Genomic DNA, 14,450 nt, shown 5'->3' with positions numbered 1-14,450 from the left:
CAGTAATTTTGAATAGTAAATATTATATACCATAACTGTACCATAGTTGACTGTAGTATTCTCTATTTCTTATTTTTCATTATTAATTATTATGCTTCTCTGAATATTACTTATAGAAAATGTTATTGTACTCCAGATTCTATTCCCAGGAAAGTATAGGAATATGGATTTTTATTTTATTTGATTGTTTCATACAGGTGTACTGTATTTACAACATTTCCACCTGTCCCTCTCACCTACCCAATTCCTGTGTGCCATCACCTAACCTACTAGGTACATTTAGTATTGCATTTGTATTTAGGGATGACCATTTGAGATTGGATAACCTTTCAGAGAGCTTGTCCTTGGAGAAAAACTCATTCTTATTCTCTTAGCAGCTACTGCCTGCCTGTAGATCATCATCTAGGGGTGGAATCTAGTAAAGTTTCCTCCATCCACATTGTTATGTCAACTGGTGCTACCATTACGCAGGTCTGATAAGGCACCATACTATTGAGATTTCATAGGTGAGCCTTCCCTGTCATGTCTAGAAGACACTATCTAGCAGCAGGCATCCTGGCCCACTGGCTCTTAAAATATTTCCACCCTCTTTTCAATGATTTTTCCCTGAATCTTGGGAGTAGAGGCTATATTGACTTCTAAATCGATCATAAATCATTTCTGTCATTTCATGAAACTTAACATAAGCATTCTATGTTTAAATTTATTCATCCATAAGAGTTGACAGTAAATTTTTTTCTGAATACCAAGATGAGTTAGTGTGTATATCACACTCAAAGTAATGGCAGAAGCAAATTGCAAAATACCATGTAAATATTAGAATTAATGTTTCTGAGACTTGAAAGTATGTCAAACTTGCTTTCCTAAAGGATTTGGTACTATACATGTATAGCAATGAATTAAGCCCATTCTATTTTCATGAAGGTTCCCATCAGGACACGAGTATATATAAAAGTATGTGTATGAACAGATAGAAAACACATTTTATTACTGCTTTATAAAAATTCCTTGATATCTGAGGATAACTGTCTCTGATGAGTACTAGTAGTGGTACTCTATTAAATTATTATACTTTAATGAACAATGTAGAGATTGTCACTTTAAAAATACATAAAAATTAGGATATGCACATTATCTTTGGATAGTCAGTTAAAATTGCCATTGAAAAATAATTAGCACTTCTATGTACTTTTCTGTTCTTAATCACCTCATCTGTGTTTATCATGTATTCTTTGTCATCAGGTACTTTCCTATTCAGGAATTTGGCTTATTTTGTTTCACTTATTTAATAATCTTATTCTAACACATGTATCAAGAAAGTACTTTAGTAACCTTGTTAATCTAAAAACATATTTTTGCACATGAGCTTTGGCCATTGCTTTTCTTTAAAATATTTGCAGTTTTTCATTCACTGTCTTCTGGAAATATATTTATTCATATTCATATTCTCCCTCTCTCATTTTCTCCCTCTCATTTGAGACAGAGTCTCAATATGTAGCCAGGTTGACCTGGAGCTCATGATCCTCCTGCCTCAATTTCTCAACATGCACCACCAAACTGAACTTTATTTCCTCTAGTCCCTCTGGTTAAATGAATAATATAGTTACGTTTTGCCATTATGATTATGAAATATTTGTATAATAATATCTTGAAATAACTATCCTTCTAACACATTTTCTAACTTTGATGACTATCCAACTTTCTAGTCCAAAATTATTCTATTATAGCCTTTATTATTGCTTCCTTTCTTAGAAAGAGTTGTTGACGAGTTAACTAAAACCTATCCTCTAAAACCCTTCTCGCATATTTGCCATTTTCTGAATATGTAAATATCTTAGTACTGTGCTGTTAAAGTCCACTTGGTGTCTCACTCTCAAATTTTCTTGATATCTGATTTTCATTTTAGTGAGGTCTATTTCTGTTTTGTTACTCCTAATATAACCATTTTCTTAGCTCACTTGGTCTCTGTTTACAGTGTACCTACCTTCTTTATAATATGATATTTTAAAAATAGGTAGCATTTTTGACTCTTACTATGGACATTAAACAAGCTTAATAAGCCTACTTCATGAGGCAGGATTCGTTTAATATTGTAGTATATTCAATCATATATCCTTTTCTCTTTCTGTTTTTTTTTTAACTAATCCTTATATACTGACCTAATTTAAGAATAGACACCTCACAACTTTCCTTAGCTCTCTAAGTTTTCCTAGGTGTGTTGAAGAATGCAATGATACCTGTATTTCCTTATGGAATTCCCAAGGTATTGTAGTTTTCCAAACATGATCATTTCCTTCCTCTTAACAACTGCCTCCCATCCCTTCCAGAGAAAAGAAGATCTAGTCCACTACAAACATCTTAAACATACTTTCTTTATTATAAATCTATTCAAACAATTGTTATACTATATTTACCATTTGAACTTTGCTTTTGCCACTTACATATTTTTTAAAGAGAGGGTCTCATATCTGGTGTGCTTGGGAACTCACTATGCAGATGAGGCTAGGCATGAATTCACAGACTTTCGTGTGCCTCTGCCTTCCAAGGGCTAGGATTAAAGGTGTAAGCCACCATGTTCGTCTCTATTTTTGCAAATCTTGGTTTCCATCTTATCAGATAAAATCTGAATTGCCATTCAGAGACCTATGAATTTTTTCTTCTTAAAGCACCATAAAAATTTTCAAGAGTTTTGTTATTTAACCTTAGTTGAGTGGAAGATGGATAGGAAGTGGAATGATAACATGGCATAGAATTGTATTCTGAGCTTAACTGACTGGCTGATGCTATCAGTGTCTCCAGCATCACCAGACAGAATGTTAAATTTCTAACTACCTAGGGTGTAGAACTTTCCTAAGGAAACATACTGCATTTATTTTGAAAGTTTCAAAGGTTTATTTATTATTTAGTCACTCATTTGTAATAGCAAGTACCTCAGAATCTGGTATGAGAAAAAGAGAAGTGAATAGAATTTACTACTAATATAAGTTCAATTTACCAATAATCTAAGTTTATCATTAGAGATTTATGTAAGAAATAAAGTTAATTTAACATAGAAATGATTATTATTTATTTTAAATTTAAATAAAATTTTAAACATTGTTTTATATTCTGAAAGTACTTATTTCCTTAACAAAACTAATCAAAATTAGACAAGGAATTTTGTAGAAGAGAAATCTGATAGTATTCCTTTACCTTTAAATTAATTTCTGTTTGGGTGGGTGGGGAGGCGGGGAGGATCTGAGAGGAGTTGGGGGAGGTGAAAAGCATGATCAAGAATATACTGTATGAAAACTTACTAAAAGTAAGTTCATTTATGTTATCCTGTCACAGGGTAGCATCTGAACGTTTTTCAGAAATAAAATTTCTTATTTTCATAGCCCGGTATCAATTGCTATTTTGTATTTAATTGCTTTGTAAACATAATAGTTCCCTACTGCAACTATTCTTCATCTTCATTAAATTATATCAACAGATGTGAAAATATATACCATATTTACATTAAGCAAAAAATGAAAAGCAAAGAGAAATCATGCCTAGAGATGAGAATCTAAAATGAAGCTAATATCTAAAATGGGTGCAACTATTAACTACTTCAATCTTACGTTTCTAACAACCAATACATAGGGGAAATTAAATACAAGTGTTTTAATACAAAAAGAGATTATTCTGGAGAAACTGCACAAAGAGAAAATCACAACACACACACTGACCTCAATAAAAGCCAGGAAGTAAACACATGAAGAACCCATAAAAGCAGGTCAAAGTTTAATTAAGTAAATTCAACAGTTCAGGAGGAACCGCCATTGCTGCAGAAAATTCACTGCCAATGCAACAGTAACTCCAAGGAAATAAAAATATAGGACATAAAAGGTCTTCTTGTTTTCCTTAATAAATAAAACAACATGTACAGCTAATTAGTAGCCCCGAGTTCCACAGGAAAGAGGACAATACAATTGACAAGGTCTCAGGGAACTAGAATTGACAGTAACTACCAGATCCAAAAAGAGTATGGACCTTTGTATCAGATTTGTTCAAATTCAGCACTCAAATGTTTTAGTATCTGCAACCCACAGTTTCACCTATTGGAAAATTATGACTAAATGAAATATGGGTTTGGTATATCTTATAAAGAATGCTTTGGAGCAGAATGTGTTTTGGATTATGGATTTTTTGTTGTGGAAAATTTGCATATATATGATGGAACAATTTGGGAATGTGATTCAAGTGTAGATATCAAGTTCATGTGTGTCTTATATATACCTTATATGGCAATTTTATGTTATCTCAGATACTATTTCTGCAAAAAAAATTATATACACCAAACCAATAGAAAATAATGGTGTCAATATTTTAGCAACTCACAAGGACAATCATTGCTTACTCTAAATGTATGTGATACCAAAAAGCAGCCATTGTCCTGTAGTTATTCACATAAGTACAATAGTAAAAGGAAGATATACCATTGACACACTGAAAACAGATGTTCACTGACACAATTAGCATCATCAAAATACCTATATACCAGCTTTTATCCAGTAGCAGCAATAACCAAATACAGACTTTTGGTCTTTACGTATGATGTGTCATGATTAAAAGGTTATTGCAAAAGATGTCTTATTGTTTTAGCTAAGAAGAAAAATGATCCTTTAATAAAGTTCCTCATGTTGTGGTGACCCCACCCACCCATAAAATTATTTCCATTGCCACTTAATAACTATTAACTTGCTACAGTTGTGAACTGTAATGTAAATATCTGTGCTTTCTGATAGTCATATGCAACCCCTGGCCACTTAGCCCAAAAGGGGTCGTGACTCACACGTTGAGGGCCACTGGATTAGGCATAGTTACAGGATCAAGGAGTAGGTCCCCTGGGGATACTGGATACTTTTTTAAATGTTTTTTTTTAATGTTTCTTCCAGAGTCATCTACTCCATTAAAAACAGATTTTGTCTCAGAAGACTCTTCTTGATCTTATGAACTATTACAATTTCTTGTTCTGTTATAAAAAAAAATTTCTCTATTCCTCCAATAGGCCCATTATCTGTTTTCACTGTGTCAACAATAGGCACTTTCTTTGCTGTATTAAAAATGCCATCTTCGGCTGGGCAGTGGTGGCACACACTTTTAATCCCAGCACTCGGGAGGCAGAGGCAGGCAGATCTCTGTCTCTGTGAGTTTGAGGCCAGCCTGGTCTACAAAGCAAGTTCCAGGACAGCTAGGATTGTTACACAGAGAAACCCTGTCTTGAAAAAAAATGTCATCTTCGTTGTAACAATAATCATGATCATCTTGATTCAGAACAATTTCGACAATTAAACTACCACCAATGAATGAACAACTAGGGTATCAATGATGATATAACCTTTGGTGTCTACTCCAATGAATATTTTCATTTTCTCATAAGCAGAACCTTTATTACAACATATCTTTTCAATGTTCATGCTGAGTCTTGCTTTAAACTTCTGCAACTAGCTTAGGAAATACTCACAGTCCCATTTAAGTTTCAATTCATTGAGGTAGATCTGTCCTTGTTTCATCTCAATCGGCACATTAAGTGGAAGGTGGTGACTACAATGTAGTGGGTTCACTGTTTAAATACGGAACTGAGATTTCCAGTTTTCAATTTCTGTGGTATTCTGTTCAGTATTTAAGCATAGTACTTCACCAGTTCATTCTTTTGTTTCTTTATGTCATACATAGTAATTATTCCAATACCAAATTCTTCTGTGAAAAGTTTCATACTTACACTGCTGTCCAATTTCTTCAACTGTTTACTTTCTGTATTACAGATAAATATATCTTTATCTTTTTTCACTGTGACACATACAGATTATCTATAGACATTTTGGGGGTATTTTTCAGCAATATCTTTATAGTGCAGAAAGAATAAACAAAACTAATAAAGAAATAAACCATGTGGTATTTAATGCACACAGGTCTTATGCAGAACCTGCAGCTGGCCCCCACACATGCCATTTCATTATCCTTTGCAGGTATTCTTGCATTAGATACACAAAAAAGATATATCAGAACTTTTGTTGAGGTCTGAGAGAGTCATCTTTTCCTTGGTGATCTTGGATTAGTTGTGTTGTGAGCCTGAATTTCAATGAGCCCCATCATATGAGGTCAGGGATGGAATTTTCCACTTACAGTATTGGTGGCTTCATATGCGTGGTCAAAAACCTTAGTTTTTGGAGCGGTGAGATGGCTCAGTGGGGAAAAGGGATTTGCTACCAAGACTGATGACCTGAATTTGAACTCTGGAACACACATTACAGGAGAGAATCGACTCCCATGAGTTTCCTCTGAACTCCACGTGTGTGTGTTACATGTATATGTGCATACAACAGTTTTATATTTTGAATGAACTTCAAGATAACTACTCAACCTGTAACATGCTTATAGAATTTAAACTAGTGCTTGGGATATATATATATATATATATATATATATATATATATATATATATATATAATTATTTTTGTTTAACTAATAATAAATATTAAATAATTATTTCCTTTCTGTTCTCCAGAACCTCTGGATAGTAGTACCTAAAAAGTGTTAGAGACAGTTACTTTTTCTTCCTAGACTAACAGAGAAAAGAGTACATCAGTTGTTCTTTCCTGGGAGCACCGTAAAGATATGACAAAGGTCATCACTGCTACAGAATGAGGGGAACAGCATTAACTCAGCATTGCTGCCATTCTGAGTTCATCTTTTCTCCATATATTTAGGCAAGATATTTTATATATGTCTCACTCCTGAAATACAACATTTTTGTGATTATTCAAATAATTATAAACAGAAAGAATAAAAATGTCAAGGCACATGGATCTTCACGAACGACCACATAATTACTGCAGAAGTGCCATGTTCTCCCAGCAGAAGTGAAGAAGGTATTTTAACATAGGTGAGAATTCATTAGAAAGAGTTACAAAAAGTAAAGAAGCAAGGTGTTCACTAACAACAGATAACTTTTCACTTTGAAAGTATAATATAACCACACCTCACTTCTCATAATAAAATATCAGCAAACTTTCAGTGAGATTTCAAACTGTCCTCTGATCTCTTCATGCATAATGTGGCATGTATTCATACCTCCCTCATCATCAACAAAATAAATAAATGTAAAAAAAAAGAAATTTATAGATTCAACAAATACTGACAAATTGCCAGTTAGAAGTCTGGTTGTTGAGTATAAGATCAGAGCAAGGAAGTTTGATTTTCTTAGGAAATATTTCATCTGAATGAATATAGCAATAAATTATTCCCATTGTAGAAAAAAATACCTTGTTCTGATATATTTTTAAGTCATAAATTACTAAGAAAAGTTCTTCTTTCCAATTCTGTTTTCAAGATGATTTTATTTTACTCAAATCTTGCCTCATATAATAATATTCAAATATTAAATCATTTTTTTTCTATTAGCTAAAAACAAGATGACCATAACTAACATGTTTTGATTCTTTTATAGTTTTCCTAAAATGTATACTTAACTAATGTAGGTTAATAGATCTTTTTATTATGGATTACTTTTTGGAAACCATAGTGTTTTAATTGCTAAGTAAATATTGTCTATTGGAGATGAAAAATATATGTAAATTTACTTACCACATGAAGAATTTTATTCTCAGTTTCATATACTGTGCAATCCTGAAAACAAGAACAAATATTCTGTTCAAAAATTATCCATTTTAAAGTATGTTTTTAGGAATTGTACTAAGAAAAAAATCTTGACATTTCAAGTAAAAACTGAACTAAGAATGGGAAAACTCTGGAAATGTAGTAGAACCAATGGTAAGGTTAGAAGGTCAGTTATTTTGCCGTAAGTATATTTTGTAATTTGACTAACATTTTTGGTATTTTTTATTTTATAATTTAATTTAATTTTACATATCAGCCACGGATTCCCCTGTCCTCCCTCCTCCCGGCCCCCGTCTGCCCTCTCCCCAGCCCACCCCCCATTCCCATCTCCTCCAGGGCAAGGACTAACTTTAAGCACACACAATAAAGGGCCATAGACACTAAGACTACTTTTGAAACACTGAAAAAAATATTAAACATTTTCTGTTTAAAATTTTACCCATGACAAATGAATCTGTCAAAATATCTCCAAGATTTTAAACATTGATTTATTACAGGTTAGACCATTAAGAAAACATTAACATTTATTTTGACATTCATATCAAAATCTCATACTTTCATATTTTAATTACTCAAATTACCAAATCTACTTTATATTTATTTCAAAATAACAGGTTTATAGTTCTTACATAAATTTGCATGTCTGAAATTGTAAAAAATTATTTTGAAAACTAACTACAATTTTATCTCTTGTTAACCAATAAGCCACAATATGAAAAGATGTCTTCTGCTTAGAAACATAATGCTTGTCATTTTCTTCAAGAAATTTGTAAACTGGCCATAGACATGATATGTATTAGTAGTGACTCAATAAGAGTGATCTGACAATTAAGTGAGAAAATGAGATAAACTTCTTGGCCCAGAGTCTGACACATAGGGAGTAATAAATATGCTGCAATATATGACTCTTGTTTGGCATCATTATGTTAATTTAAAAAAATCTACTGCTTTTACTTAAAAATACAAAATTAACAATTACTTGGTACATTACTCCAAAATCCATATTCTACTCTATTATATATTTTAAAGAATTTTGTTTTGTTTCTTCTGAAATTCATTTAAAAAAGAAGATCTACATCTTTTATAATATTATTTAAATATAATGCTTTCTTCAGGTAATCTTCAGGTACACATTCATAGCAGGCACATACTTACTAATCAGGGGCAATATTTTTTTTTTTTTATGAATCTTGTTATATTGCCCAAGCTTCTCTTAAACTTGTACTTTTCTGTTTTTTGAGTAGCTACAACTAAAGGTATATGTCACTGTACCTGGCATATTAGGAAAAAGATTTATGAGGAAAAATTAGGTCAGATTTCAGAATCTAAGAGTAACACTTCGGATTGAGTCTAATGTGCTAAAGGAAGAAATGCATGTCTACCTGTGTATATTTAAACAAAGTAAACTCTTAATAATTAATTATAAATTATGTATACAGAGAAACCAGTGTAAGGATAAGATATTATATAAGGAAAATGAACTTAGAATATTGTTTAAATTTGGAAGAATTTCATGCTACAGAAATTATTTTTGAACACAACTTCATTGGGAAGAGATAATTCGGAAAATGCTGGGAGGTTGCCTGGACTCCTGATGCTGTTTTTTCAGCTTGCTTCAGTATCAATTTAAGTTTCATCATTTATCTATCTTCCCCAAATCAAAGGCTATTATAAACATTTAAACTTCAAAGAAAGTAAATATCATTTAAATGAATATTCTTCTAGTGGCACAGTAATGTATATACCCTGCTAGCAGCATAATAATCATACAAAATATAATTTAACACTATATCATATGTGGATATAACACAAAGAATTGTTAAAATAATCTTGTTGTAAATAGTATTAACATGCTAAATCTGTTCTGTGTGCTTTATAAGATAAAACAAAAAGTCATGTATCATTCTGCTATACCTGCATCATTAATAATTATTATTTTAGCAAGGGAGAAAGCAGATACATACATATTAAGGAAGTACAAAAAAACCCTTATGTTCTCTTGATGTTTTATGTATGTATGCATGTATGTATGGATGTACATAAATACATCTTATCTCTACTCATTAAGAAAGCACAGGAACAAAGATCAACTTAGTAATAATTAATTTTTCAGTTCTGTGGTGGTGTTGTACCATTTCCCAGGCCTTCTTGGAAAATGACTAATTCCAAATCAGATTAGAAATATACATGATAAGAGTTGACTATATTTTGATTTAAGATAGAATGAAACTATCTAAGATGACTAGTATTGAGCTAGGAGTTAATATGAAGAGATTCCTACTTCCTAAACAGAATAATCTGAGTACATAAGAAGATAATAGTGCAATGGATGGAAACACACTAAATACTGTGGAATACTAATTATGTTAATATGTCTAAGGTTTTAATACAAAATTTAAAAATTACTAGTGCTGATAAAATATATTTCATAAAATAGTTAGTGATATTATATATACTGAACTGATTAGACCAGGTAGGACAGATGTCTTTTGCTTTCAAATGAGAAACTATTAACCTATTGTGCTAGGCACACAAAAATGAGTAAAATATGGTGTGACGGTTAAATTGTCAACTTGTCATGACCTAGAATTACCTGGCCAGAGAATCTTAAGTACAGATTGTCTACATGTGGGCTGGCCTGAGCTGAGTCCAGGGGGTTGTCTTAAGTTAATATAGAAAGACCCATTTCGCTGTGGTTGGTGCCATTTCTTAGGTAAGATTCCTGAATGATGTAAGAATGGAAACATTGAGCTGACCACAAACAAACAAGCAAAGAAATACATATGCATTCATTTCTCTGCTCTTTACTGTGAATTTGAGGTGGTCAGCGGATTGAAGTTCCTGTCTTGACTTCTTCACAATGATGGACTATAGCTGGAATTATTAAATAATAAGCTCCTTCCTCCCCTAAGTTACTTCATGTTCGAGTATTTTATTACAGCAATAGTAATGAAACCAAATCACATAGCATTTGCACAGATGTGCCAAAAAATTACACAGGAAGCGGCAGTTTTCATGACATTTAAAGTTTAATGTCTTTAAAGGGATAAATGCCACACAGTTATGTGAAAGGGCGATTATTTATTTTTAAAAGTTAATACTCTTCTTATAAAATTTAATACAGCTGGATTACAGTATTCCTTGTTTCAGACAAATTTCAAACTTGTAAAAATATTCAGCAGCTGTGGTACAGTGCCTCAACTTATTACATTTATAATTGGAGATTTAATAGCATTTGGAAAATGAACTAATGGTATATGTTCAATGATTCTGACGTAATCTTTTTAAAGTCTAAAGAAACAGATACATCAGGTGACCAAGGTAGTTAAGATTTTCAACCAGAATAATGAAACATACACAAATGTTAGAAATTAAGCTTACCATTTAAAATAAACACAGCTAAGTGATTTAAGTGATTTTTTTTAAAAAATGAATTTTCAATTGATATTTTGTAAGTTTTCAAGTGTAAAACCTTTAAACATTAAATCAAGACATTTGAGATTCTTTGATTAGTTTAACTGACACAATTTTAGTGCTCGAAGAGCAGAGAAGGAAGCGAACACATTCTACCTAAAAAACATTAGTAATGGTAGCTTTTAACTTGCAGCACAAATAAAGACGTGTGTACAGGAGCGATATATCTGCAGTCAAACACATTTAAGTTAATGCAATCAATTTCAAATTTCAGCTTTCCATATAAGAATTACTCAGAGATCAAGTTAAAATGCAGCCATAGATTTCATGCCCAGGAACACAGATTCAGTAGGCTCCCAAATAGAGACTGCCAAGATGATTTTGATGAGATAGTATTTTTAGAAAAAGTTTATTTATTTTCCCAGATTCCTGTATGATAGAGGAAAAACTAGCCAAACTAAAAATTATTAAATATCCAGAACACACAAACTGGCATACTAGTTTAAACACATTGCTACTGGCTTACTCTAAACAGTCCTTTATTCCTTAGAATCTTGTGATGCACACATTCGCACAATTTATCAGCTGATTTTTTTCTTTTACACTTATTTACTAGCTCACTATTTGGAATAGCTGCTTATACTTGTTTGTATCTCTACCTTGCTTTTCCTACATTGGCTTGACTCTTATTGAAAGCCAGAGGCTTTTATCAAGGATGAAGCCACAGCATATTAAAAACTGTATAACACCACCAAGAAACAGAGTCAGTGCATAGTAACCCGCTATCAGGGAAAATTAGAAAAACTAAATAATTATATGATATTTTGTTAAGCACTAATTTTATGTATTATCATGGTAATCATTTAAACAGTCCCAGGTACTTTGGAAGATTAATTTTATTGGTAAGTTATTTTACTTCCGTTAAACTCTTGCTTCTGGAAGTGTAGGTTTTATTAATACTTGGGGCCAAATCTTTTCCTAAAAAACATATCTCAAGTTTTAAAAAGAAAATAGTTTTGCATATAAAAAAATCTACATCCTTATGAACATATCCATGCTATGGAAAGATATAAATCTTATGTTCTTGTTATTTTCACGCTCAAATAAAATTTAGTTTTTAAAGGTTGGATTTAGAACAATATACATTCCCACAAATTCCTTTCAATAGTAAAGCTGTCTTTTACTGTATATGAAAAAAGAAATTTGCAATTCTTTATCCTTATCCATATAATGCTTCTCTAAACCATGTGATTCGTATTTTATGCACCTAATTCCTAATGAGAAAGTATTCATAAAAATGAGGACTGTTTCTCCAATTTTGATCATTTCTTGTTTCAAAAATTATATTCACAGAAACACCATATTACAGATGAGATGTATTATAGATTATAATCCATTATCCTTCCTGTAAAAGAATGATATCTTTGCTATAGTGATCACAGAACATACAAAATTAATTCTATTCCTACACACTGCTAATGGCATACTATGTAACTGGTCAATAAATTTTAAGCACCAAAATGTCATAATGACCTGAATAAATAGCACTTCTCATTAACATATATGTGTATTATACTCACAAGGACACTATATAGATTATTAAATACATAAAAAGAAAGAATATAGGTCTCTAGTGTTGTATACAATTGCTTTTATGGAACTGTATTTTTATACTTGCTTTAGATTTTCATCAGTCTAATTTTAGTGCCAATATCATACATTTATAAATAAAAAAATCTTAGAAGTAAAATTTTAAATGATCCATCAATACAAGCCTTTGAATGTGGTATATTCATACTATGTACCTTTATATAACTCTATCATTAAGCTACTGAAATGTCTTATATGCCTGAGTAATTCAAGCAACAAGTTGTCTCTCTCATCTCTTTTCTGTCACTCCCTTTATACATTCAAGTCACAGTTTGCCATAAGGCTTTTTGGTATTTTTAAAATGCAATGTTAGGCACCTTTGGGTGGTCAGAAATACATTAAACTTGATCCTTGGATTTCTTTATTTAGTGTGAGAGAAAAACAATAAGAAAAAGTAGACAAAACAATGTTAATGAAAAGGTCCATCAGGAGGAGATAAATTATGATTAGTAATTCTGGTTTATCTCTCTGGGGGAAGAGATGGTATTTTAGCTGGCCTAAATGGCTTTCAAATCAGAAAACTGGGAATTCAGGGCAAAATAACACTCCGGGTTGTATAAAAAACTGAACAATCACAGAAATCAGTAAGGAACATGGAGACATTTTGTTAGAGGATAAGGTATGTGCAGGGAATCGGGAAAGAAAGCAGGGCAGTAATAAAGACTTACTTTATGACAATATGAAAAGGCTTAGGCTGTCAGGAAATTCTGTTAGTGTTTAAAGGAGAATACAATCTTTATTTATTTCAAAGCTCCTGCATACCAGGGGTCAAAATTTTAACAACTAATTGATAAATTTTCTTCACTTTCCTTGGGGGAGGGTTGAAGCTGAGACATCCTACTTAAACACTAAAGTTATAAAGCATCATTATTTTGAGTAAACGTGTAAGGTACGGAGTGGAGAGTTGAAATAAGGCAATTAAAAATAAAAATGTCTCCTTTCTTCTCTATTTTTTTGTTCCTTTTCATGGCTTCTTAATGGACAAATGGAATTTTATTTGAAGCTGTGTATCTTAGACATACCAGGAAGACATTTTATCCTTAAGGAGGCTAGGAGTATGAACTTTACTTTTAATAAAAAAAGGAGTGTTTATACACATTCAAATATGAAAAGCATGTGGTTAAATTTAGGTCTTGGGGAAAAGGTTGTGGATTTCAAATGGAAAAAAATATCAAGTTGTTTTTTTTTTTAAATAAAATACTCTGTAATATGGCCTTGGTCTGAGGTTATGGATGAAGGGGAGTTGAGAGTAGGTGGATGAGACATAGATAACCAAAAATGAGAGAATACGGGTGATTGCTTGATCACATTCAAAGGGCAAGTGGGAAGAAAATGTTAAATGATATGCTAGCGGCTCAAGCATAAGCAAAAGGATGAAGGGTACAGTGGAGAAGGAAGAGAGTTTGGGGAGGTGAAAACAGTTTTATCTTGAGCACATGAAATTAGAAGTGGCTTAAGGATACATGTTATATAAAACTGTCTAGCAAGCAGCTAAAAAGGCTGAACTGGTATTGAAATACAGCCAGATCTTTGAGCTAGTTACACCAAAGTGTAAGTTAAAGCCACAAGAAACCAACAATTTCATTCAAATAGAGTATATATGGTGGAAAGACAGCTGAGGATGAAAATATCAGACAAACCCTTATTTAGGAGCCACACAGAGGAAGTGTTAGTCATTCAAAAATTGAGAGTAGCTTTACACTTTAATACTGCCTTAGGAAAATGTCCATAAATGACAAAAG

General features: G+C 32.1%; 1 protein-coding gene across 1 annotated transcript in view; it reads right to left on the bottom strand.

The window, feature by feature from the left end:
* The window catches only part of Cnksr2 (connector enhancer of kinase suppressor of Ras 2), a 237,507-nt gene that overhangs the window by 140,572 nt on the left and 82,485 nt on the right, over positions 1–14,450 (bottom strand). Inside the window, exon 5 of the mRNA XM_059251058.1 lies at positions 7,612–7,653. Coding sequence (XP_059107041.1) covers positions 7,612–7,653 — 42 coding nt within the window. The remainder of the gene's footprint in view (positions 1–7,611; positions 7,654–14,450) is intronic.

Source organism: Peromyscus eremicus, chromosome X (genome assembly GCF_949786415.1).
Source record: "Peromyscus eremicus chromosome X, PerEre_H2_v1, whole genome shotgun sequence".
In the NCBI taxonomy this organism is placed as follows: Eukaryota; Metazoa; Chordata; class Mammalia; order Rodentia; family Cricetidae; genus Peromyscus; species Peromyscus eremicus.
The sequence above is the reverse complement of the archived record's forward strand: the minus strand, read 5'-3'. Positions and strand labels throughout refer to the sequence as shown.